The sequence below is a fragment of the Gymnodraco acuticeps genome, unplaced genomic scaffold (genome assembly GCF_902827175.1).
Source record: "Gymnodraco acuticeps unplaced genomic scaffold, fGymAcu1.1, whole genome shotgun sequence".
NCBI classification, from domain to species: domain Eukaryota; kingdom Metazoa; phylum Chordata; class Actinopteri; order Perciformes; family Bathydraconidae; genus Gymnodraco; species Gymnodraco acuticeps.
This window is the reverse complement of record NW_022990246.1, coordinates 145362-171983: the sequence shown is the minus strand read 5'-3', so window position 1 is coordinate 171983 and position 26622 is coordinate 145362. Positions and strand designations below refer to the sequence as shown.

Below are 26622 nucleotides of genomic sequence, written 5' to 3'. Positions count from 1 at the left end.
TTTGTATTTTTGCTAACCTCCAGCATGTTTACATCTTGTATTTATATGCTCATTAATATGCACCTTATCAAAATAATAAAAAATGAAAATAAAAGTTTTCAAAATCATGTGCATACTTACTTATTACTTGCTCAATATCATTGCTAAACACACTTTTATTTTACTAAATCCATCTGTTTTTCTCTTGCTCACCACTGTTATATTTATGACTCTATTTGTGTTGTTTGTGTAACAGTCTCTTGCGCAAACATTTCCCAGGATTAATTTGGGTTTTATTGTACCCTATTTGATCTTTTAAAGCAGGGGTTCTCAAAGTGCGGCCCGCGGGCCAATGGCGGCCCTCGAAAATGTTTCTGGCGGCCCGCGATAGTTAATGTGACACGCTGAAATGCATGCGTTTATATTTTATTGTATCTAGTAAGAATTATAATGGAATTTAAGAATGGTAAAACTGCGCCCCCTGGGTTGTCATTCCTAAATTATGAATGACAGTTTGTGGAAAGTTTGCAAGACTACTGGTTGCATGGCAACTAGGCATCTCGCGAGTTGCGGTAATTGGTTAGTACAATGAAGAAAGGATTTGTTTTGGAATTATTTTGTGTTCCGTTTTTTCTTGGGCGGCCCTCAATCCAATATTGGGTACCTAAATTGGTCCTCACTCATCAAAACTTTGAGAACCCGTTTTAAAGCATGTACTCAATACTGAAAATAAGGTGATCCCTCCTATCCATTGTATCCGCTTTAGAGCAGGAGTGTCAAACTCCTTTTAGTCACACATGCATTGCACTGTACATACTGTACAGAGAAACATGATCTCAAGTGGGGCGGAGCAGGAAAACCATTACATAATACCTATAAATAAAACCCTGAAATGTTTCTCTTTCTTAAAATGTAAACAAGGTTCAAGATGTTTATTGTCCCTCCGGTTGAAAGTAAAATTGTGTGAACTGCTTTTGCCAGGGTACTCCGTGAAGACAAACAGTCAGTATGCAAAATGATAATAATAATAATAGATTTAATTTGTTAGCGCTTTTACAGGTGCTCAAAGACGCTTTACAGATATAGTGAAGGAAAAAGAAAAGGAAGGAACAACAAATAAATATATAGTTAAAGTTAAAGTCAAATAATACAAAAACAATCACACATTAAAAGCCAGATTGAAGAGGTGAGTTTTTGTGAGTGTTTTGAAGTTTGAAGTTTTTTCAAAATTAACTTAATACTAAAATAAAAGGTGCAGTAAAAGTATATTTATCTACTAAAGAAAAACTATTAAAAGATTGCATTCAAGAGGACTCCAGGAGGACTGCTGTTTTTATTTAGTTTCTCTATTCTCAGTTGTTTTTTCAACTTTCTGTAGTTTTTGCCATGACAAGTCTGAAAGTGGCTGTGATTTTTATATTCCTTAAACACTGAAAGGCACATTGGCTTCCCATTTAAAAGTGAGAAGGAATGGAAACGGATCAATTTCTCATGAAGAACACAAAATGTCTTCTCTATGACTATGCTTGCCAGTGTTATGTCAACTAGTCTGTGAAGTACATGGGATTTATAATCCAGCATCAGGCCTGTTACTCTCATTAGGACTGCACAAACCTCAGTGGACACAGAAAAAGTAGAATAATAACTGCTCTGCAATTTTCACACTTTGCAAAGTCATCCAGTTGACCCTCAGAAAGGTCGGTTCTGATGTTCTGCTTTAGCCACCAAGTAGTTGACAATATACCTCCTCTCTCTCTCCTCTCTGACTCTCTCCTCTCTCCCTCCCTCCCCCCTCTGACCTCTCCACCCTGCCTCCCACCTTTCCCCCCTGCCCCAAATTGACCTGGATTTTAACCCCCCCCCCACACACACACACACACAACCTTCCCTCATCCAGCACCAGTCACTTTTCTACCCATCTCCGCTGCTACTGCACTGAAACTGTTCTTTGTACATCGTTTCTCTTTTGCGCTAAAGAATACTGCATTAATGTAAATTCATGTTCTGTGGTTTGTGTTTTTTTTAAATATATATTAACTAGTACTTATGACTTTTTATACCCCGTTTATCTAGGCCCGTATCTTGTTTTATGTCACTGCGAGAAACGGTATTTCAAGATTTCTGTATGTATAACTGTTGACAATAAAGCTGACTTTGACTTTGACTAATTTATTGCAGACTGTAAATGTAAAGGTGGCAACCCCAGTTAGATTGTTAGACACATGGGACGGACAACCCCCAACCCAACCCCCTTGCTGAATTTGGACATTTGCCTTGAATTTGCATACTTGTTGTATTTGGCCTGTGATTGAACCCCCGATGCTTTGTGAAAACAGTTTTACACATTGTGGACTGTGATGTATGTTTTTGTTATGATTCAACCACACTTAAGGAGGTACTGCAGGGACACAATGTACCAGATGAACACATTATGTATCCTGTTCACACGTTTTCTTCTATTTCTATTCATTGATTTGAATAGAAACACAATTTGTTTATTGCACAAATATACAAAAAAGACTGCTGACATAATCATAATTTAAGATGATGACCTTTGATTTTTTTTTATTATTAGCTCATTCAAATTACCTTTTGTAACTTCAAAATTGTTTTTTAGTTGATATAAAATACCTTAAGACCTTTCAAATGTTTTTATCACGTGGTTTGAATGACCTGTTATGCATTTAAGACGTGTTTTTATGTGTTAATATTAGAGCTCGCTTTCTGTGCAACGCTGTGCACATTATCGTTACCTTTATTCTTACTATAACTATAATTCTTCCTGTTTTTAAATATAAATCGCTTTGAGCTACATATTTAGGATGGGATACACTATTATTATTATTAGTATCATTATACAACAGTGGGATCAATGTTCTTACACTTAGCTGTGACCGAATATTGTTATGTGTTGTGTCTGTGTAGTTTCTCTTTCATAACCATTACGTCTTCATGGGATTTCTATTTTTTTTTTTTAAATCTGTGATCTTTTGTTACCTATATTGCAACAGAAATTGCGCAGACAGCCAGAAACTCAAAATTAATACAAACAACACTTTCACTTTTGACGCTTTTTCTCTCATCCAGCAAGCAAACAACAAGCTGTGCAAAATATGAAGCATTAAAACGCCGCATACAAAATGTCATTAAATATCAAACAACAGCTCGACGGACATTTGGCTCCCTTTTTTGTCATCGGTACGTAAGCCAATCAGCCAATAGGAGACCGCCTTCAAACGCCTAGAAGACTAACCGTCCAATCACAAGCGTTCTCATTGCGACGTCCCCCAACGCCTGCTCACATCCGGTCGTATATATGTTGCCACGAGTTAGCGGCGAATTTGGAGAGTGTCCATTTTGAGCAGCGAGTCGGCGTCTCCGGTATTTCTTTCCCCTTTAAAGTAAGCACGCTTTTTCTTTGTTTATATTTGTACAATTATATCAAGTCGAGTTGGATTTATATGTATCGTGTGAGTTAATATAACCGTGTTGTTTTTTTCCCGCGCTGTGTTTATGTGTTATAACATGTGGGGGGGGTTTCTTAGCAGCTAGCTTTGTGTGTTAGCGGCAGCGTTGCTAAATAACGCGGTTTTTGTGTCGATTGAATGAGTTGTTCACCGGCTGCCGTGCACAATTGCAAATGTATGGGTGCGTTATTCTAGGTTTTGTTATTTCGTGCACGTTTGAGGTCTTTTTGACTGGTTGTTTGTTTCAGGGTTAGCATGCAACTACTAGCCGGGGCCTGCACGCTCTCTACCCCGGAGCGGCAACCAAGCAAAGCGCGGTCCGCTTGAACACTGGATTAATGCTGCTTATTGTTAGCCTAGAAAGTATTTACTATGAATTTACAGACAAACCCCAGCACGTGTTTCACACATCTGTTAGAATCTCGACGTTAAAGTTGAAGTATAGTTGGTAAATATAAATACATTGTGGCAATAATCAATTAAATTAGATTGCAGATGAATGGAAAGATAGCTAAGCTAATGTGGTGTTCTGTTAGCCTCCTGTGTCGACTACTTTGTTTTTAAATCTATTTTAAACTTGAGCAAGGTAACAAAGAGGAAGACGGATCACCAAATGGGACATGATGTATTTTACAAAATAAAAGCTCATGTGGGATAAACACGATGTACGAAGTGAGAGGAAAGGGTACAAATAAGAACACACAATGGCATCTTGTTCGGGGTCCAGCACAAAAAATAATTAGTTACAATGGATTACAACATCAACTACCACAGACTTGATATACACTGTTAAATAAAACACTACTTATTAGCCGTGCTGGGATGAAATGTAACATATTTGGGAACACTGAAGACCCATTTTGATCTAAATCAAGCCACAAATATATACAAAGGAAAGCTAAATTAGTTTAATTGAAGCGCCTCTTGCTCTAACAAAACGTTTTATGCAAGATTGAACTAGAAGAAGATATACCTTTTATTGACTAGTATGAATATATGGTTCAAGACCTGAAGTTCTCCTGAAATAATACAGTGTAGCCCCATTGATAGTACACATATAGAACAAAAGATAATTAATTCATTACATGTTTGACAAAAGTCCACAGCTTTACCGAATTTGTTTTTTTAAAGTGCCATTTCTGACCCATGTTGATGCTACCCCTGATGATATGGGTATACACTTTTGCATTGAGTTAATCAACTGTTTCTTGTCCCTTCTCAGACTTTCGAATAACCCACCATCGCAGAATGGCAGACGCTGAGCATCTCCTCATGGAAACATCGGACCAGAACGGCAATGAGGGCGAGGAGGACCAGAATGGAGCCGAGCAGGAGCTGATGGGAGGAGACGAGGAGCTCCTGGAGAGCCAAGACGGCCAAGAGGAGGAGCAGGCAGAGACAGAGGCCCAGGAGCCAATAGATGCCATAGATGGCGTAGAAGCAGTAGAGGGTATAGAAGCAGTAGAGGGCGTAGAAGGTGTAGGAGTAGAGGGTCAAGACAATGGAGCAGACGGAGGCAAAATTGACGCCAGCAAAGGAGAGGAGGATGCTGGGTAAGTGTAATGTCTCCCTGATACACCTTTTGGGTGTTCGGTGAAAGTGTAACATCAGGAACAAATGTTTCTAATTCAATATTGCGTTAAACCGCATAGCAACAATTACAACTAAGTCTTCTCTGCAGCAGGGCTGCTGCACACACTTTTATCAAGAGCAGCTTCCTAGAGCCAGGTTTAAAAGGTAATGGTAGAAATAATGACATTTAAGATGTGTCCCGAACATCAAGTTCACATTCAAAGAGCTGCAGTGCCCGTCTTTGAACATTCACTCCTTGAATGTTGCAGTTCAGCAGAGCATTGTATATGCATTGAATTCTAGTGAAGAAGACTCTTAGTGGTCATTTTACAACTCAGCTGCACAAGAAAGGGCTGTGGTAGCTCGATACGTTATTCTATACCCCGTAAACATGACACAATGTTAATTGGCACTCGTTTTGATACAATTCTATTGCTCTTTTGCATCTAGCTAATATATTTGTAATTCAGCACGAGCACAATATGCAAGTGAAAGCAGTGCTTCATATTTTTACATGTGCTAAGGCACTGCTTAATATGCAGCTCCATAGTCGTGATCTTAAGCCATACTTTCCAGTTCATCTTGTTTCTTAGCCTCCTAGTCACAAAGATTTGGAGAAATGTATAAATGTTTTGGTTTCTTTATGTAAAAGATTAGGAATTCAACAGCAACTTTTGCGTTTGCAGTAAAATGTTCGTGGGTGGCCTCAGTTGGGACACGAGTAAAAAGGACCTGAAGGATTACTTCACAAAGTTCGGTGAGGTGTCGGACTGCACCATCAAGATGGACTCCAACACTGGCCGGTCACGAGGCTTCGGCTTCGTTCTCTTCAAAGAAGCAGCTAGCGTGGAAAAGGTGCGTCACAGATGTTAACAGGCATTATTAATTTACCATTTCTGGCTTCTGAGGTTTTCACATCGATCTTTCTATGACTTTTAAAGTGTTTAGGAAATGGTAACATAAGAATTCCCAAAGATATCCATCCCAGTTTTGGGTTTGTAGACTAATGTGGGAGAAAAAGGGATTTATAGGATTAGGGGTTTTGATTGGATAGATTATCTTGTTTTTAAAAGTCTAGCCAACAGCAAATATGGATAAATATTCAATTGGTAAATACAAATAAGGGTAGTCTCATTTTCTGAGCCACTGTGAATAAATGGAGCATCTCAAACTAAATATTGTGCCAAAGATATTCACTTAAATACGATGCCATCGCAGGAACAAGTTGGTAACTTGTCGTGTTAGCTCAAGCTGTGACTTGCATCAACATTTTTGTATGAAATGAAAGTACAAGACAACATAAATTGAGTTGTGTTTGCTGCACCTTTCCTAATTCCCTGAGACATCACATGACAAACGAGGATATTTTGGCTATTATCTGTGTGTTAGCCCTTAATGCTAACTGTAACTGTGTGTTCAGGTTCTGGAGCAGAAGGAACACAGACTGGACGGCCGTCCAATCGACCCCAAGAAGGCGATGGCCATGAAGAAAGAGCCCGCCAAGAAGATCTTTGTCGGGGGTTTGAACCCCGAGGCCACAGAGGATGCTATCAGGGAATATTTCGGAACCTTCGGAGAGGTCAGTGTTACTGGATAAGGCCAAATAAAACCCCGGGTTAGTGCCACCGGGTGTCATGTTAAGAACCACTGGCAGACAGACAGGAGGGCTGCAACTACTTTAAGAACTGAATATGTGTGTGTGTTCTGAAATGTGAGAATAATATTTGGTCTCGGCCCCGATCAAGACGTGCGGCTTGCAGTAGCTGCAGGTTTCAAAGGGCGCCAACATGAACTCCTTCCTGTGGTCTGTTGATTTCTCCCAGAGAAACAAAGGGGCTAATCATTTCAGTTGGAAGGAACAAAATCCCTTAATCTTATCCCCAAATCATTGGGGGTTGTTTTATGCTTTTTACATTTTTCATTTAACATGATTTCAATCGTATGCTTTTCTTTATCGGCTGAAGACAAGAAAACATATTATTGCAGGTACTTGCATTAAAGTGTCTGCTGTCACTGTGAGCTGTAAACCCGGCAAGCTACTCGGGCATATCATTAATACAGTACAGCCGTTTGTAATTTACCATAACCCGCCTCGTATGTTGAGAAATTATCACAGGGTCATCTTTAAATAGGAAAAAGTCAAACTCTTATGGTTTTTGTTTTAAGTTAGGGGGCAGTTTCTTTATCGGTTTGACTCATGTTGTCACTATTTTTCTGTTTGTCATGATTTGTCCCTAACCCCCGCTGCTCAGAGTTAATGGTTGAGGGCATCAATGATCTTCATATTGCATTATGATATTACCCAGATAAGAAATGCACACTAAAAGAAAAAGATCTCCTTTTGATTGCATAACATATTCCTAGAAGTCGAAGCCATTCAAATTCAAATGAATAAACAAAAACTGGCAAATCATTTAAGATATCTTTGCAGTTACTTGACAAATCAAACCGACCCACCAGAGTTTTGAAGTCTTTAGTTAAATTATTGGAGGGGACTTCAAAGCATTTTCGGAGGCGGCGTATTTCAGTTTTTATAAACATACTTTGTTTTTATACCGTTTCTTGAACAAAATCCTTCCCTTCTCCTTCTAGATTGAAACCATTGAGCTTCCCATCGACCCCAAATCGAAGAAAAGGAGGGGCTTCATCTTCATCACGTACAAAGAGGAAATCAGTGTCAAGAAGTGTCTGGAGAAGAAATACCACACCATCCAGGGCGGCAGGGTAACAGTCATATATTTCTGCATATAGCGATGATATTTGCTGAATCAGATTTTGCAGAAACTGTTTTTTTGTCTAGTCGGGATTAACGGTGTGCGTTTTGTTGTATCTCCACAGTGTGAGCTGAAAATCGCCCAGCCAAAGGAGGTGTACCAGCAGCAGCAGTATGGGGGGGGTCGTGGTGGAGGTTATGGAGGCGGTCAGGGAAGAGGCAGGGGCCGTGGAGGTGAGAATTTTAAAGAAATTGAATCCAAGCTTGGGACACCACTTGCGTCACAGGAAGTGCTCCGGACTCTGTGCTCAATATTCGTAGTGGCCAAACGGCGGTACTGCAACTTCCGTATCAGTCCGTGACATCACTGGGCCCAAAACAACGTTTAACATTGACTAACATGGGGAAAAGAAGTCTGTACATTTTTTACCTCAATAAACTTCCCAGTATGAACTATTTTATAGCCCTTATTAAAATCATTCGGTCCTTAAAGTTGTAAAATGCACAAAAAGCCGAATCTAGATTTATTTTCTGTCTCCATTCATTCTACTGAGGCTGAGAGTGGGAACTCGGGGGCATTAAGAGGTGCATGCTCTGTGACTGCACATACCAAGGACACATACCCCCAGGAAGTGCACCGGACTCTGAGGAAAATATTCGTTGTGGCCAAACGGTGGTACTACACTTCCGTATCAGTCGCTTGGCCCGGAAAAACTTAACTACCCAGTATGATTAGCCCTTCGGTCCTCAAGTTGTAAAATGCGCTAATAACGTTATTCGGAGTTATTTTCCGGAATGCGAATCTAACCCACGGGACCGCGCTGCCCGGCACGTTCATGTGACGTGTTCAGTACTACATGAGTTTTACCTTTACCCATGGGTGCACAATAAGAACGGATAATATGAATACTTTCGTGATGTTTCGCTCTCTCAAAAGTTGGGACATTTTGTATTCATGCGCCAATGAGCAGCTCTCATAGGAGTGAGCGAGGCCCCGCCTCCCACGCTGTATCCAGTTCTTATTAAACATCCATGGGTCAAACCCTTTTTAACTCATATTCCCTATTTATATACATGTTCCAAGTTTGATATAACTTAATAACAAGATTTAATTTGTATAAAATACCTCAATTTGAAAATCTTACACACTTTTAAATCCCTGCTTACTTCTGCACCAAACACTTTTTGAACTTTTTTCTTAAATTCTATTCAAATGTTTGCCCCTTTTTAAATTCTTTGCCCATATTATGCATGGCTCTGTTAAAGCCCACTCTGCGCCATGGGGAAACATTGTGAACAAATTGTAGTCCTTTTTTTATATAATGGATAACTTCTTGTACATCTGCAGACACATTAAAGTCTCCTTAAACATTTTAAGTGTTTTCATTTGTGATTTTTGGGGTTCGGTACGCCATTTTCAGTCTAGAACTTTGTTGTGACCCTTTTTTTGTTTTTGTTTTTGTTGACTCTGTGTCAGGTCAGGGCCAGAACTGGAACCAGGGCTATGGCAACTACTGGAACCAGGGATACGGTAACCAGGGCTATGGCGGTTATGGCGGCGGCTATGGCAACTACGACTATTCTTCCGGTTATGCATATGGCCCCGGATATGACTACAGTAAGTTTTTTTTTTTTGAAGATGGCTGCTGCGGTGTATAAATTGGACAAAGGTGGATTATTACATTTGCAACATAATAAAACTAGTTGTTTAACTAGCAACTGGCTGTTAGATAAGATCTGTTTTTGGGTTAAATGGAACCTGTAAAAACTATATAGCCCATAAGACTGGGTTTAAAAAGTTTCTTTATCCATTTAACAGAAAAGCAATGACAGTCCTACTGTTTTTCCCTTTTTCATGGTTCTGCTGTCTCTAATCACTTAATTAATTCATCAAAATGTAATAAATACAGTCTGTTATGTCAATAAGGTGTTGCTCACAGGGGTGAAGTGTTCGCCCAGAAGTATGTAGAGTTAAAGCTATAAAAAGCATATGATCGGTTGCAGCATGCATCGACTTCATGCGATAAAATATACATGCATTCGTACACACTTGCACACCTTGCTTACTGCAGAGGTTGCCGTTCTGAATAATTCATCAGCTGAGCCGGTTGACGTTTCGTTACTGAATTTGTCTTCTGCTTCTTTCCCATTAAAGCAGCCGACCAGGGCAACGGCAGCTACGGAAAGACTCCCAGACGGGGGGCACACCAGGCCGGCTACAAGCCATACTGATGATCACAGTGGTGCAACGTAAGAGCTATAACTCACTCCTTTTTACTTACGTGTCCAAAAGCATAGGCACTTTAAATCACGGGTCATTTATCCACCAAACACTGAACTGCTCTTATAGCTTCAAGTTCAACATGGAAATAAATGCAAGATGCGCTACATCATTCTCACCCGTTGGCCCTTATTTCTCTCCAGGAAGCTTCGTTTAAAACGTTGACACACACATTTAAAAAAGTGAGTCTTTATTTGATAGGGACAGTGCATATTCTAAAAATAAGGTTGTCATCTTGAAGAAAACTTGTCTTAGTGTTTTAGATAATTATGTGTCTGATAGTTCCTAAAAAAGACAGAATGCAATGTCTTGTTACAATATCCATTATTTACATTAGCCTTTCAAAAAACATTCAATCAACAGTTTGATCTTACACCTTCTGTACCAAAAGGCGCTTTCAAACCAAGTGCTTTTCCCGGATAGTTCCGATAGTAGCATTATTAGCATTAGCCCAGTGCACCAACGGAGAGAGACTAACTTATGGCAACACAAAAAAAAACATGGGAGCGGTGGAGTAATGAGGAGGCGTCGGCGCTCTGGCGATTTACTCGGAGGGCCAGTCCCCAACTTGGCTCTTTAGTTCCATGGGGGTACTAAGTGCTGGGAAGTAATGGCGCATTTCCACTACAGGGCCTCGCTCGGTATGGCTAGGCCTCGTTAGGACTGGGTCACTTTATGCTGTGTTTCCATTTCAGTTTAGTAGCTGGGGCAGTAACTATAGTAACGCAGTGTAGGCGGAGCCGTGACGTCATCTTCAATGAGAGCCCCAGAAAAACAACACAGCCGTTAGCTGTTAGCCCTCAGAGCTCACAGCTCTTCATATCTGTTCAGAAACTAGACCAAAGTTAAACAAGTACAAACCACAGACTGCCTGTCATGGCGAATACAGTCGCTGGTTTATTTATGTCTGTATCGGCCGTTGTTGTGAGTGTGGACGGTCGGAGCATATAGAACGTTAGCTTAGCCAAGCTACATTCAGAAAACACGCATTTTAAAAGGTTCTTCGCCTGCCGTCTGTCTGCAGACTTGTCAAAGCATTAATTCATGGTTTTTACTAACCGGTATCAGTATGTTGTTACTTCGGCATCATTTTGAAACGTGTATTACAATTAAATCACGGTCAGCGATTCTCTCTCTAGTTTAGCATACTCAGCCCGACTCAGCCTGGTTGTTCCTGGCCCTAGAACCACGATTTAGTCGGGCCAGAAAAAAGGTGAAAAAGTAGCCCCTGGCCAAAACTAGGCCAAGTGGAAACGCAACCACAAACGGGCTCGGCACGCTTAAAGCGAGCAACCCGCTGCAGTGGAAACGCGCCATAAGAACCTCGATTTTATGGGGCCAGAAAACTGTGAAAAAGTACCCGCTAGCCGGTACTACGCCAAGTGGAAAACGCAACCAAAAACGGGCCGGGCACGCTTAAACCGCGCTGTAGTGGAAATGCACCATAAGTACGGCAAAGTACTTGGTGTGAAAGCAGCTATTGAAGTACATTTATTTCAAGAAAGTCAATTTTAAAATGACAAATACACGATCTTGAATCATTTTCTTAGTCAAATTGAAGTTTTGTGCAATGTTTTGAGATGTGAAGTGTGTGATATTAAATGTATTGTGTCCCCCCCCCTCAGGACTCCAGTGAGACCGACGGCTGGATGGACACACTGGGCATGACTCGACCTCTTTTATGACAGAAGACCATTTGTACAGAAAAACAACTGAAATGTAACTTTTTTTTGTTTCTTTTTTTTTTAATCTTTTCATTTTTAGGTTTTACTTTTCCCTTTGGTGTTTCTTTTTGTTTTGTTTCTTCTTCCCCCTTCCACATTTCCATCAATGGAAGTGTAATTTTTACTGTACTTTTTGGTACCTGTTTTGATTCTAATGTATTGTAAGGCTTGTATTTTACATGTATGCTGGCTTTACAGGTTGAAAGATCTCGGCGCTGTAAAGGAGCTTTTTTGACAATAAAAACCGTTTTCAGTAATTTTTTTTAATTTTTTTTGGTTCTTATGCTTCCAGGTTTTGGGGTGGAAGATTAAGACGCAGAATGGGTTTAGGATTCAAATTCAATTGCCATCATTGATTTCTGTCTTTTTCCCCTTTATGTGGAACCATTTTAACTCTAGCTATAATTTGACTTTTCTTCCTCGGAAAATTTACCATTAAATACAGATGTTAATGGCGGAGGGGGGGGGGGGTGAATTAAAACGACATACCCTTTTACATAACAAGCCACTTGTTTAAGTTTCTATGCTGGTTTAGTTTGTTTGTCAAGTGTCACTGGTTTTTAGAAATAACCGCTTTGAAGTTAAATGTCTGCTTAGTTTTTTTTGTTTTTTTCTGGAGGCCATTGGAGTCTCCTCAGCTAGTGTCTCTGGCAATTTATTAGTAATAAACATCCTCGTTTGTAAAGTTTTGTGGTTTTCTAATGATTAATGTTACCGATAATGATATTTGTTCCTGAAGAATGCAAACGATGGCTTTTTCATTTTGGAATAGTTATTTATTCTGGTCCACAAACTGACTTTGATAAGACTATGGTCCCCGTCCACACATTTAAAACTCCTGAGGGTGAAAGGGTTTCAGTAAAACATGTGGTTTTATTTGGATAAAACTACAGGTTTGGTTTCAAGGTATACGTTTGGTTCTTGCTGAACCCAAGTTGTATAATGTGGTGAATATATTTCATTTAAGCAAATGGTTTAAATATGGGGAATTATTTAAACATATAGAAAACGTTAATCTTAAAGGATAAACCAATTGCAATTCAAAACATCTCTGATCCAGATATGGAATAACCATAGGGGAATAACTGCATGTGAAATTAGAGTAGACTACATTCATTGCATTAAAAAGGCTTACATTCAATTAGATTTGGGATTATTGGAGTCAAAGCCGCAAACAGATGCGGCATTGCACATGAATAAAATTACACACAACAGTAAATATAAATTTTGATGGTTTTGTATCTAGAGTATATGGAGTACAGTACTGAAGTCAAGGTGCATTATTATAGGCTAGCACAAATTCATAAAATGTAAATGTCGTAAAATAATTTAAATGTAAGTACATTTTTTAATTAAATCCAGATCATAAAGGGACAACCTGAAATGCAATGTATACAAAGAGTGTGATGGCCTCATTGAAAAGGATCAAACTGAGTGGGATCCTGTGAAGCAAAGAGTAACTAAAGACGCTATGGAGATGTGAGCTATCTGCAAAAGGTCGATGCTAAAATGTACAAGTGAAAATGTATATTTCAATTGTTTTCTCAAAATATACTTTTCACAATAAACTATAATTGTGTTTAACTTCTACACAGTTTTCAATAGGAAGGATGAGCATCTTATTTGAGATGAGCAACTAACATGTGCTCAAATTGTTTAAAAACAAGGCTGGAAGAAATACCAGAAAACGAAGAAACCTATCTTTCAAAACAGCTGTGGAGCCAAAAAGCTTGACTACGCAAAGAGGTTTAATTTTTAGCGGTGTCGCTGTTTACACTGTGATATTGACTGGATTAGAAGCGAGGGTGTTTGAAGAGAACATTATAGAAGAAGAGATTAGCAGAACACAATGCTTTCACTCGTATAAAAATATAAAGCGTTCTGAAAGAAAAACATGTTTCCCGCCCGGTCTCGAACCGGGGACCTTTCGCGTGTTAGGCGAACGTGATAACCACTACACTACGGAAACTGATGAAAGGGCTTTTGACCTTTGATGAACAAATTATAGTCATGTGAAGTACATTTTAGATTTTTGAGTGTTATATTTGACACAAAAACAGAAGCAATTGCGTTTAACTGATATTTAAAGGATTATTATCTGATGACATTTCAGTTTCCCCTTACCCACAAATGCTCATCAATCACTTTGGGTCACATAACTAAAGAAAGAGCGCCCCCGAAATATAGCTTGTGGCCAGAAATATATTACATCCGTAGTGATAAGAACTACCATAGAGAATGAATGGTAACATGTAAGGGACTTAAGTCTTACTGTTGCCTTGCAAGATCCTTAGGTCTCAGTTTGACTTCCGGCTCAGGACGTTCTTTGCCAATCTGCTTTCGTTGGAATACAAATATTTGGATGGGACTCGACTTTAGAGCCCAAGATATCATGGTTTGTGAAATTCACAGCATGTAAGTTTAATATCCGTCAAACACGAAGGAGCTGGCTGAATGCTATAGGACTTTGGAAAGCGCAAAGAAACGTATAGACACATTGATTTTTGCTAAATACACTTTTTTTAAGCATCAGTTTCATCCTCAATGCAGGGCCTGAAACGTTGGAAGTGTCTTTAAAAAGTCAGTTTTATGGCTCAAAGGGTGTGCCTTTTTTTGAAGGTGGGCCTTTTGAGTGTCATTAGGCACTTTCACACCGGAGTACTTTTCCCCCCGAACTAGACCGATAGGGTGGGGAGATTTGGTTTCACACCAAAAACGATCTGGAACTTGTCCCTAGTTCGCGTGAACCTTTTCACCTCCAGATAGTCCCTGCTAGCGAGGTAGTACTTTCCTGAGGAGGAAATGGTTCGTTGGTTTGTCGGCCACACTAACAATTTCTGATCGGGCTGGGCGAATTGCAAACCACACCCCGTAAAACTCTGAAAAGTTTTGTGAACCCAAAGCAGAAGAAGAAGAAGAAGTGACGTCAGCGGTTTCATTTGCCTAATCCTCCCTCAGGGACATATTCCGGTGAGAACGCAATCTACTTGGACAGTTTGAGGGACTAAAGAGTTCGGGGGGAACAAGTACCGGGGACCGGCTAAGTACTTGGTGTGAAAGCGGCTATAGTATCTTCGAAGAACTGGGTGAAAAACTCACTCCGACGGGGAATCGAACCTGGCCCTCCGGTTTGACGGGCGGCAAAAGCCCTTTTATCAGTTTCCGTAGTGTAGTGGTTATCACGTTCGCCTCACACGCGAAAGGTCCCCGGTTCGAGACCGGGCGGAAACAAATCTTTGTCTTGCTTGTCTCCAAATACACAAAATAAAGTCGATAAAAAAGGCAGCATAGATTGAAAAATAGAAATATGTAGAGAAAAGAGATATTATTCATTCACTTCTGCATTCACCCCGGAAACTATACATTGTGGACTTTGGAAAGAGCGGAGAAATGTACCTTGTATTTCAAATGACATTGATTCCACAATGGGGATTATTTGTGTTTTTTTTTGTATTATATGGTCCTAGATTAAAAGTAAGAAATAGCACATAGTTGCCTCCCTTTGAACATGTGTAACCAACTGTCAGGATTTGTATACAGTCCATGAAGGCAGCAGACAAAGGGACATTGACCAACTGCATTCCCTAACTCGTCTAATTAGTGTGTGAGTTCATTTTCACATTAAAAACATGTTGAGTAAAAATCGTATGATTTTTGAGTTTTGTATTGGACACAACAAACAAATAGCAATCACGTATGCATTCTATTTCTAGGATTATTATCCCCTGTCTAAAAAATAAAACACAGAAAAGTTATGTTATTAATGACTTTTTGTGTATCCCTTTTCCCCCAAATGCTCATCATTCACTTTGGGTCACATTATTTAGGAAAGGGCGCCCCCGAAATACAGCTTGTGGCCAGAAATATATTACATCCGTAGTGATAGAACTACCATAGAGAATGAATGGTAAAAGTTAAGGGAGTTAAGCCTTACTATTGCCGTGCAAGATCCGTAGGTTTCAGTTTGACTCCGGCTCAGGGCTTTGACAATCTGCTTTCGTTTGAATTGAAAGATTTGGATCATGAGACTCGATTTTAGAGCCCAAGATATAATGGCTTGTATTTACACCGCATGTAAATTGAACATGTGAATGTTAGAATTGTGCTAAAATAACTATTGGTTGTTTTGTTATCAGTTTAATCCCCATTGCAGGTCCTGAAGCATTGCATGCCTCTTACACCATTTAAATGTCATTTTTATCGCTGAAATGTGTTTTTCTAAGTTGGGGCTTGTGAGTTTCATTGTCTGAAGTGGAGGAAAACTCTCGTCGCGACCGGGAATCGAACCCTACTCACCCGTTTGACAGGCGGCAAAATCCCTTTCATCTGTTTCCGTAGTGTAGTGGTTATCACGTTCGCCTCACACGCGAAAGGTCCCCGGTTCGAGACCGGGCGGAAACACATTATGTCTTTTTTTTTTCTCAATTTATAGAAAATTAAAAAGACTGATCAGGCAGCACAGATTGAAGAATAACAATATGCAGAGCAGGGCTATTCAATTAGTTTGGAATGGGGGCCGGTTGATGAAAATGATCCAAAGCAAGGGGCCGGGAAAAAGATGGCTTGAAATATGAGCAATCATATTAAGAGCTTTGGATACAGTAAATACTACAAGGGCATAGTGGAGTGCATATATTGTGTTTAATTAAATCAAACAACATAGCCCCAAGGCCTTTATAGATCTAAATGGCATCTTTCAGATCAGATAGATCTTTCATTTTTGTAAAGCACTTTGAATTGAAAACTGTCCGACACCTCAGGAGGGGGAAGCAGGGAATCATCCAAGCTGTGTACAGTAAGGATGGGACGTTGTTGACCTCAACTGATGGAGTGTTAGGGCGTTGGAAGGAACACTTTGAGGAACTCCTGAACCCGACAACTCCGCCCTCTATGTTAGAGGCAGAGCTGGAGTATGACGGGGGATCAACACCAATCTCCCGGGGGGAGGTCACTGAGCTCGTCAAACAACTCCACAGTGGCAAAGCCCCGGGGGTGGATGAGATCCGCCCGGAAATGCTGAAGGCTCTGGGTGTTGAGGGACTGCCATGGTTGACACGTCTCATCAACGTTGCGTGGAAGTCGGAAACAGTACAGAAGGAGTGGCAGACCGCGGTGGTGGTTCCCCTTTTTAAAAAGGGGGATCAGAGGGTGTGTGCCAATTACAGAGGCATCACACTACTCAGCCTCCCCGGGAAAGTTTACTCTAAGGTACTCGAAAGGAGGGTCAGGCCGATTGTCGAACCTCAGATTGAGGAGGAACAATGCGGATTCCGTCCTGGTCGTGGAACGACGGATCAGCTTTTTACTCTCGCAAGGATCCTGGAGGGGGCTTGGGAGTACGCTTATCCGGTCTACATGTGTTTTGTAGACTTGGAGAAGGCGTATGACCGAGTTCCCAGGGAGTTACTGTGGGAGGTGCTGCGGGAGTATGGGGTGAGGGGGTCTCTACTCAGGGCCATCCAATCTCTGTACTCCCAAAGCCAGAGCTGTGTCCGGGTCCTCGGCAGTAAGTCGGACCCATTTCCGGTGAGGGTTGGCCTCCGCCAGGGCTGCGCTTTGTCACCAATCCTGTTTGTAATATACATGGATCGGATTTCGAGGCGTAGTCATGGGGGAGGGGGTCTGCAGTTCGGTGGACTAAGGATTGCACCACTGCTTTTTGCAGATGATGTGGTTCTAATGGCTTCATCGGTCTGCGACCTTCAGCACTCACTGGATCGGTTCGCAACCGAGTGTGAAGCGGCTGGGATGAGGATCAGCACCTCCAAATCTGAGGCCATGGTTCTCAGCAGGAAACCGATGGACTGTCCACTTCAAGTAGGGAATGAGTCCTTACCCCAAGTGAAGGAGTTCAAGTATCTCGGGGTCTTGTTCTCGAGTGAGGGAACAATGGAGCGTGAGATGGGCCGGAGAATCGGAGCAGCGGGAGCGGTACTGCAGTCGCTTTACCGCACCGTTGTGACGAAAAGGGAGCTGAGCCAGAAGGCAAAGCTCTCTGTCTACCGGGCCATTTTCGTTCCTACCCTCACCTATGGTCATGAAGGATGGGTCATGACCGAAAGAACGAGATTGCGGATACAAGCGGCCGAGATGGGTTTTCTCCGCAGGGTGGCTGGGATAAGGTGAGAAGTTCGGTCATCAGGGAGGGACTCGGAGTTGAGCCGCTCCTCCTTCGCGTCGAAAGGAGCCAGTTGAGGTGGTTCGGGCACCTAGTTAGGATGCCACCTGGGCGCCTCCCTAGGGAGGTGTTCCAGGCACGTCCAGCTGGGAAGAGACCAAGGGGTAGACCTAGGACCAGGTGGAGGGATTATATCTCTTCGCTGGCCTGGGAGCGCCTCGGGATCCCCCAGTCAGAGCTGGTTGATGAGGGGGAAATAAAGTTTGGGGCTCTCTGCTGGAACTGCTACCCCCGAGACCCGACCACGGATAAGCGGGAGAAGATGGATGGATGGATGGACTTTGAATTGCCTTGTGTTGAAAGGTGCTGTTAGAGAATAATTCTGTCTTTACTTCTAGATATTTAACTTTATTTTGTGTGTTGACATGTACGACCATCCCTGCTTCTAATCTCCCGTAAGGAATGTGTTGATGCAGTCGTATGTTGATACTAGGTTTTACAGCTTGACCTACAGGGCATAGGGAGTGTTTTGTGAGTGTGAAAACGCTAGTTTATAAGCTCCAGAGATGGGAGAGACATCTCCTCTGCAAATGTGTTTACGCCATGGTTTACGCCCATCCCCAATATGTGGATTTGACTCTCTGTAAACTATTTAAAGGGTCTACCAAGATGCGAGGCTGATCAGAATTGACATGACAACCCACCCGTGCAGTCAGAACCTTTTGCTGCTGTGACTTGTGATATGAATTCTCCGGCCGTTGACTTGTAATAAACTACCAGTGTTTGACATCAAAGCTCCAACTCTCCTCGTGTCTCTCTGAGTCCTGACTCTCCATTGCTGCAGAAGTTTCCCTTACAGGTGCTATATAAATAAACTTGCCTTGCCTTATGCAATTTAGTAATTCAACATTTATTTCTAGCTGTTTGCGCTAATGTGAAATTAATAATTGTTTTATTGTAATTACTTTTGGTGTAATTATTTAAGTAAGCAAAGCAATTTGTAAAGGCCGCCTGAAATGTACACTAGCTAAGAAATAATAATTAATGTTATATTGAATATATTACATGTGCTTATATAAATATGGATGTTTCCTCCTGGTTTCGAAACCTAGGACATGTAAACCTAGGACAGTAAGGCTCATCTCCCTCAACTTTTATTAAGTCATTCTCTATGGGAGTCCTTATCACTACGGATGTGATATATCTTTGACCATAAGAGGGATCTGGGGGGCGCTGTTCACTGAAGACTCTGGGTTGTAATCAGGTTGGATGTGGCTATATAAATCATAACCACTAGGGGTGCTCTCACCGAGTTTCCGTAGTGTAGTGGTTATCACGTTCGCCTAACACGCGAAGGTGAGCCGTGTATAGAGAGGCGAAGTCCCGCCCATTTACTTCCTACCCATGGGACCTTATTTCGGGAAACATTATGTATTGAAGTCTGAACATTTCAACTGTAAAGATGTGTATACCGTCCATGAAGGCAGCAGACAAACTGCTACACTTTCTAACTTGTCTAATTAGAGCCAGGTGTTAATTTTCACATGAAAAGCATGTTGAGTAAAAATGGTTGAGTCGATTTTAGAGCCCCGGTTACCATGGCTTGTGAAATGAACAGTGTGCATGTAAGTTTAGTGTGTATGTTATAATTGTTGATATAACTTTTGTTAAGCATCAGTTTCATCTTCAATGCAGGGCCTGAAACATTGGAAGTGTCTTACACCCTTCAAAAGTAATTTTCAGAGGGTGGTTTCAAAGGGTGTTGTGGGGTTCACTATATATTACAAACAGGTGGTTGAATATCCGCCCTGACGGGGAATCGAACCCGGGTCCCCTGTTTGACAGGCGGCAAAGGCCCTTTCATCTGTTTCCGTAGTGTAGTGGTTATCACGTTCGCCTAACACGCGAAAGGTCCCCGGTTCGAGACCGGGCGGAAACACATTATGTCTTGTTTGCTTCCACACATATATCAAATAAATGAAATAGATAGAAAGACGTCTTTCATTGAAAAATGCCAAAATGTCGAGAAAAGCGAAATTATCTTGTAATAATTGACAACAATATAATTTGGTGTTCATGTCAATTATGAGACAGATCGCTATGTGTCCCTTGATTGTCTGTTTAACGGATATTACTGATGCGTCCTCAAACTCAGCATTAAGGGGGCGTCAACATGCACGTGAGTTGCTGTTGCTTTTTGGCGGCTGTGTGTTGCTTATGAAGCACCTCGTGGGGAGTTTTGGTCAGAGACACTTCATGGCCGCATCACTTCTCCATCTTTCAAACCACCGGGTTGACCGGCGTGTGCTCCGGTCCTCGGTAGGTATGCTGCTGTCCGCCTGTTGTGCTAAAACCTAGCCTTAGCTTTCCTTTGAGGGGGAGGCTAACATTAGCATTGTGCCGCATCGTTTTCTCTATATAAACCAAACACAAAAAGTAAGGAAATGTGTGTTTGTTGGATTATGTCTTTGCTGAAACAATACTTTTTGGCAATACATGTCATACCGTAGGAAAGCCTGTGTATATATATATATTTTTAAATGGTGCCACATTTGTGAGGAACATACATTTGTGTGATCGGCCACATCTTTTTTTTTTTGGCTGTTGACGGCAGTTAATGATTTAAAGTTACAGATGCATTTATAAATAAATAACATAGTTGTTCAGAGTACAAAGTGACCAAAATGTATTAATTGATATTAAATATAATTGGTTTGGTCGAGGTAAAACATGTTATGATGTCATTTAACCATATTGCAGTGAAGATATTGGTGTCTGTAAATGCTACTAGTATACAAACTGTAGTATCATATAATGTCCTTTGTTTTCTGTCATGTTTGTATTAATGTTTGGAACTAATTGAAGCAGGTCACCATTGTAAAAGAGGTCTATGATCTCAATGGGTTTTATCTGTATAAATAAAGGTTTTGAATTGAATTTGAATTGAAGTGAAGATCAGAATCATTATCAGGTTTCATGCAGTTTTTTTTCATAAACGAAGATTTTGCTGTGGTGTATTTGTGCTTAACAATAAACATAGTGAGAACAATAGCAAGTACAGCAAGTGTCAATTCACATTTGATATAGATTACTAAATGTACAATCAGGTTTATTTAGAACCAAATTGCAATGAGTTTCTAGTGATTGTAAACACTAGAATGAATCTTCAGAAATTAGCCCGTGGATCGCACAGCTCCAGTATTGAAAGGTTTGAGGATGTTAAACTTTACTAACTCAAACATGTTCTGTGTTTGCCCACAGGCGGAGAAAAGGTCACAGTGATGCAGTACAGCAGACAATGTCTGCACTCAGCATCTCTGAAGAACAAAAGAAGTATCTGGATTGTAACTTCAAAGGCTGGGAGTTGAATCCACCTCTAGGTTTTTGGTAACAAAAGAGCACGTCACCTAGCTCAGGATCCTCCAGTTCTCCTTCATGATGGCATAGGAAGACACGGTGCCGGACGACAGCACAACCTTCCTAGCCCCTCTGCGAGTGTGATCTGACCTCAGGGCCTGTCCAAAGGCCCCCTGAAGCAGCAGAGTGAGGAGCTCCTCCACCTGGACCAGGTAGAGGGAAGAGACACAAACTCCACAGCAGCCATCACCGTCCGAGTATCCACCACATGCAGCCGGAGTATCTTCCTGTCTGAGGAACCCAGTGATGGTCCTTTGGCCGTAGACTCCTGCCTCAGCATCCCTGACATTCTGCACACACAGCAGGTAGGCCAGGTGAGCTCTCTCATATTTGAGATTGAGCGCCTCCGTCAGCTGCTGGACGTGTCCTCTGGGGATCTGCCGCTGCGCCTCATCTCATCCAGGACACATTTGCAGACGGCCTTTTTGTGCGTCAGGAAGGCCGGCACGATGTTGCTGAAGCCCCGGGGTAGCTTCTCCAGCCACTGGGGCTTGTCAGCATGCCAGTACTTTTTGCAGACCTTGCAGGTGAGTCGAGAAGCTAAAATATAGTACTGGCCGCTTGTCCCAAGGATGACTCTTGGCCTTCCAGTGCCAGAAGAAACAACCTGAGGGTTCGGAGAGCCATAGAGACAGGGCAAGACACCATTGTTTCTCACCTTCTCCGTGATCGCATGCTCTGGCTTCCAAATGAAATATGGATGAAGCTGATAGTACTTGGGTGAAGGCAGGTCAGAGATTGAGTCTATGAGCTCAGGCTGAGGCGGATAACGCCACAGGGACAACATGTTCATAAGGTGTCGCACGGGACTTGAACCTGGCCACAGACCCAATGTTTCCAACTCAGTCTTCATCCAAATGTTCTGCTGGTGCGAGCAGTTCCAGTGGGCAACATCCTGACTATAGCCCGGGACAGAGGCTGCAGGCTGGTGTGCTGCGACCAGAGGGACAGGAGGCGCTGGACAAGGCAGATCTGTGAATCACCGTAGTACATACACAACAAGAGAACATGTAATAAAGCCTTAAATATGTGACTGCCATGATTAAAGCGTGTCACAGATATCAATACCTTCATCGAGGACAGCGTCTTGCGTGGCCTTTGATGGTTGAAGGTCCCACCTCTCTCCTCCTCTTCCACCTTTTCCATCAGGTTACTGGTGTAGCCGACATCATTCACATGGAATGAAACTGTAATAAATATTCCCCCATCACCTCGAGTCGGGCGGACCCTTGCCCTCCCCTCTGAAGGACCTCAGTGAGAGCATTTGTCCTCACATGCTTCTGAGGGGCAGACTTGTCCTGAAGGGAAGGATTTTTTTTGATTCTCATTCCCTCCTCTGAAGGGTCCTGTCGCAGGTGGCCAGATGGACCCTTCCTGAGAGACATCCTTATCTTCCCTGGGAAAAGTTGGTCTCCTTCCTCCTGCACACAGAAAAACACTGATTGTAATGTTTTGGTCACAACTTTTATATTACATGACCCGACGGAGAGGAAGGTGGACAGGCAGGCAGATGTATTACTTCACTGTACATGTGGTTGATTACAACAATAGTGAATCCTTTCAGTCACAAAGCACATTGACTACTGTTGGAGCTCTACATCAGTTTAAGTCATTTGGTCAGCTTTCTGTCCCCAGAACTAAACATGGAGACGTTCAGTTATGATGCTCCAAACATCTGGAACAAACTCCCAGAAACCTGCCGGTCCGCTGCAACTCTGACGACTTTTAAATCTAGGCTGAAGACTTTTCTTTTTGCCGCTGCTTTTAATTGAACTATTCATATCTGAAACTGCACTGTAACTTTTATTCAGGTATTTTTTCTTTTAATGTTAATTTTATTATCTTTGCTTTTTAATGACTGATTTTAAATGCCATTTTCTTAATGTCTTTCATTTTTGTAAAGCACTTGAAAGGTGCTATATAAATAAACGTATGTAATTTAGCTGTTTGTGTTAATGTGAAATTAATAATTGTTTTATTGTAATGACTTTTGTTGTAATTATTTAAGTTAAGCAAAGCCATTTTTAAAGGTAGTTTTGGGCACCAGCTGATCAGGTTTTTATTGGAGGTGGTGGTGTGATTGCTGCACCAGAATGAAATGCCACAGGTGAAACCAATGTTCTTTATATGTTGGATTATTGGAATACAACAAAAATAAATGGAAAAAACCACGTCTTGCCTTGACAATGTTTTCCAGCGTAAGATGTGCTCACTGGGGCCTTGCAGCTGTTTTTAAGCACTATATAGCAGATGGGTAACATAATTTACCCATCAAATAATCACAAATGCATAAAAGAAAATAGCTAAAATGGATGGACAGATATAACAATAATAATTCTCTATTAGTTTTGTACCTGGAGTTTATTTAAAAAGAGACTGAATACTGTAGTATTTACCCATTTAAAATGCACAGTAGTAAATTATTCTGTTGCAAAAAAATCACGATGAAAATGTATGTCCTAAACAGTAGTTCAAATGTGATCTTTAAACGCACAGATTTTTGGATTTCGGATCAGTATTGACAAGATACACTTTAAAACACAATTGACAACTCTTTGTTAAGCAAACATTGCAGATATTGTAAAGACGTTAGCTAACAGTAAGTTACATTACCTTAGCTAACAATACACAGAGTGTAAGACGTCAAAACTACTAACAAAAAAAGTGTACTAATATGAGATTTGTTTAGTCACAGAAAAAATAAGCTCCACTTACGTTTGATACATTTTACGGGATGTAGGTTGCGTGATATTACTCGAATTTTGTCGGCAATGTGATCTCTTGTCCTTTTGCTGTTGGTGCTGCTCCTCCGTCGCGGTTGTCCCTGGAAACGGGGTCTACACAGCGCCTGCTTTTGGCAAAAAATATATTACATCCGTAGTTAATTTAGCATTTTATTTATGTTTATATGTCAGCCCCACAGTTAAACTTGTAGTATTCATTTTCTCGGTTATTGTGTTGCTTTTACTCGAGTGATATCTAAACAAGAAGAAGAACTACCTGTATCTATGGCAACGATTACAATCTATTAGCAGTAGTGTGTGGTTGCCTTTTAGCTTGTTCGTAGTGGCTGTTACTTACAAATCAACCCTAATGTATCTGTCATTTCTGTCGCTTTTAGTTTCAAACGCTGTACACAGTTACTGTATATATATTCCAAGTTATTACAAACACGAAAAAAGTAGCCTACCTGTTGGCTAACTGTAGCTAACGCCAAGTGCTAGTTTAGCTAACACTAAACCAAAAGCGTTTTCCGAATGTTTACAACTAGCGATATTGAATACTATCTTGATGGCAGATAGTTGGAACACAGATATACAGGAGAAGCTGTGTATAGGTCCCGGGATGCTGTTAAGAACTTGAAAATAAGGCGAGTAGCTCAAAAGCACTGCTTGTTTTGAGTGCCATTGTATCTTTCAAAGAAGTGGTGATAAACTCGTCCCGACGGGGAATCGAACCCGACTATTGTGATTGACAGGTGGCAAAAGCCCTTTCATCAGTTTCCGTAGTGTGGTTATAACGTTCTCCTAACACGCGAAAGGTCCCCGGTTCGAGACCGGGCGGAAACAAATCTTTGTCTTGCTTGTCTCCAAATACACAAAATAAAGTCGATAAAAAAGGCAGCATAGATTGAAAAATAGAAATATGTAGAGAAAAGAGATATTATTCATTCACTTCTGCATTCACCCCGGAAACTATACATTGTGGACTTTGGAAAGAGCGGAGAAATGTACCTTGTATTTCAAATGACATTGATTCCACAATGGGGATTATTTGTGTTTTTTTTTGTATTATATGGTCCTAGATTAAAAGTAAGAAATAGCACATAGTTGCCTCCCTTTGAACATGTGTAACCAACTGTCAGGATTTGTATACAGTCCATGAAGGCAGCAGACAAAGGGACATTGACCAACTGCATCGGCTCCGCATCTTAGAAAGAAACTCAGCTACAGTAAAGCCCATGTTAGCCGGTGCGGACCGGCAAAAGGTAGCTCCTATTAGCCGTCCCCCGGCAACTCCCGAGCAGCAGGGAGACTGGGTGACTGTTCAGAAGGGGCATAACGCGAAACCCGCAGGTCCCCACCAACCCGTTCACGTATCTAACAGATATTCCCCACTCAGCGAGACACCCGCTGAGAAGCCAACTCTGGTTATTGGTAGCTCTATTATGAGACACGTGAAATTAGAGACCGAAGCCTCCACAGTCACATGCATTCCGGGGGCCAGAGCGGGCGACGTTGAGGCGCATCTTAAACTGCTGGCTAAAAATAAACGTAAATACAGTAGGATTGTTATTCACGTCGGTGGTAATGATGTTCGTATACGCCGATCAGAATGCACCAAACTTAATGTGGAGTCGGTGTGTAGTTATGCTAAGACAATGTCGGACACCGTAATCTTCTCTGGTCCCCTCCCCAATCTGATCAATGATGACATGTATAGCCGCATGTCATCATTTCAGCGCTGGTTGTCTTGGTGGTGCCCAGCAAACAATGTGGGCTTCGTAAATAATTGGACAGCCTTCTGGGGGAAAACCTGGTCTGATTAAGAGAGACGGCATTCATCCTACTTTGGAAGGTGCCGATCTCATTTCGGCAAACATTTCAGGGCTTTGTGGGCTTAATCCATGACAAACTGGAGTTGAGACCAGGAGGCGGAGTCGCAGTCTTATACGCTTCTCTGCGCTCTCTCCTAGGCAGTCATCCATAGGAATCCCGAACCCAATAAAATACCCAATATTAGCGGTGTGTGTGTCTGCCCAAGGACAAGTTAAGGTAAAACCTAATAGAGGTGTCATACATAATAACCTAATCAAAGTAAATGTAACAACTACTACAGTGCAACAAAACAGGAATATTAAATGTGGTCTCTTAAACATAAGATCTCTAGCATCTAAAGCAATATTGGTAAATGATTTAATATCAGATTATAATATTGATATATGCTGTCTCACTGAAACTTGGTTGAGACATGAAGAATATGTCAGCATAAATGAGGCCACTCCACCCAGCCATATCAATACTCATATTGCCCGAGGCACGGGCCGAGGAGGTGGAGTTGCAGCCATCTTTGACTCAAGTTTACTTATCAATACTAAACCAAAATTAAATGATACCTCCTTTGAAAGTCTTGTTTTTAGTCTTACGCATCCGACCTGGAAAACTTTGCAGCCAATCTTATTTGTTACAGTGTACCGTGCATCAGGTCCTTATTCAGAATTCTTATCTGAATTCTCTGAGTTTTTATCAACTTTGGTTCTTAAAACAGATAAAGTAATTATCGTAGGTGACTTTAATATTCATGTTGACGATGATAAAAATAGCCTTACTGTTGCATTTAACTCTATATTA

General features: G+C 41.4%; 1 protein-coding gene, 2 long non-coding RNA genes and 4 other non-coding genes across 7 annotated transcripts; 5 read left to right on the top strand and 2 right to left on the bottom strand.

Moving 5' to 3' along the window:
• Positions 1–3247: 3247 nt before the first annotated feature.
• On the top strand, positions 3248–12421 carry LOC117548956 (heterogeneous nuclear ribonucleoprotein A/B-like). The gene is made up of 9 exons (XM_034220489.1): positions 3248–3380; positions 4669–4999; positions 5705–5873; positions 6439–6597; positions 7611–7742; positions 7857–7965; positions 9197–9349; positions 9887–9981; positions 11638–12421. Exons 2-8 carry the CDS (start codon positions 4695–4697, stop codon positions 9961–9963), a joined length of 1104 nt encoding a protein of 367 aa, XP_034076380.1. The 5' UTR covers positions 3248–3380; positions 4669–4694; the 3' UTR covers positions 9964–9981; positions 11638–12421.
• A 1210-nt stretch (positions 12422–13631) lies between these two features.
• On the bottom strand, positions 13632–13705 carry trnav-aac. Its single transcript has one exon. It is a non-coding gene; the product is annotated as a tRNA-Val (tRNA).
• A 1189-nt stretch (positions 13706–14894) lies between these two features.
• On the top strand, positions 14895–14967 carry trnav-cac. Its single transcript has one exon. It is a non-coding gene; the product is annotated as a tRNA-Val (tRNA).
• A 1097-nt stretch (positions 14968–16064) lies between these two features.
• On the top strand, positions 16065–16137 carry trnav-cac. Its single transcript has one exon. It is a non-coding gene; the product is annotated as a tRNA-Val (tRNA).
• A 3583-nt stretch (positions 16138–19720) lies between these two features.
• On the top strand, positions 19721–19793 carry trnav-aac. Its single transcript has one exon. It is a non-coding gene; the product is annotated as a tRNA-Val (tRNA).
• Positions 19794–20058: 265 nt separating this feature from the next.
• LOC117548958 lies at positions 20059–23443 on the top strand. Its single transcript, XR_004569400.1, has 2 exons — positions 20059–20173; positions 21116–23443. It is a non-coding gene; the product is annotated as an uncharacterized LOC117548958 (long non-coding RNA).
• Positions 22102–24764, bottom strand: LOC117548959. Its single transcript, XR_004569401.1, has 4 exons — positions 24462–24764; positions 23987–24119; positions 22340–22692; positions 22102–22243 (listed from the first exon to the last, which is right to left on the bottom strand). It is a non-coding gene; the product is annotated as an uncharacterized LOC117548959 (long non-coding RNA).
• Between the last annotated feature and the right edge of the window lie 1858 nt (positions 24765–26622).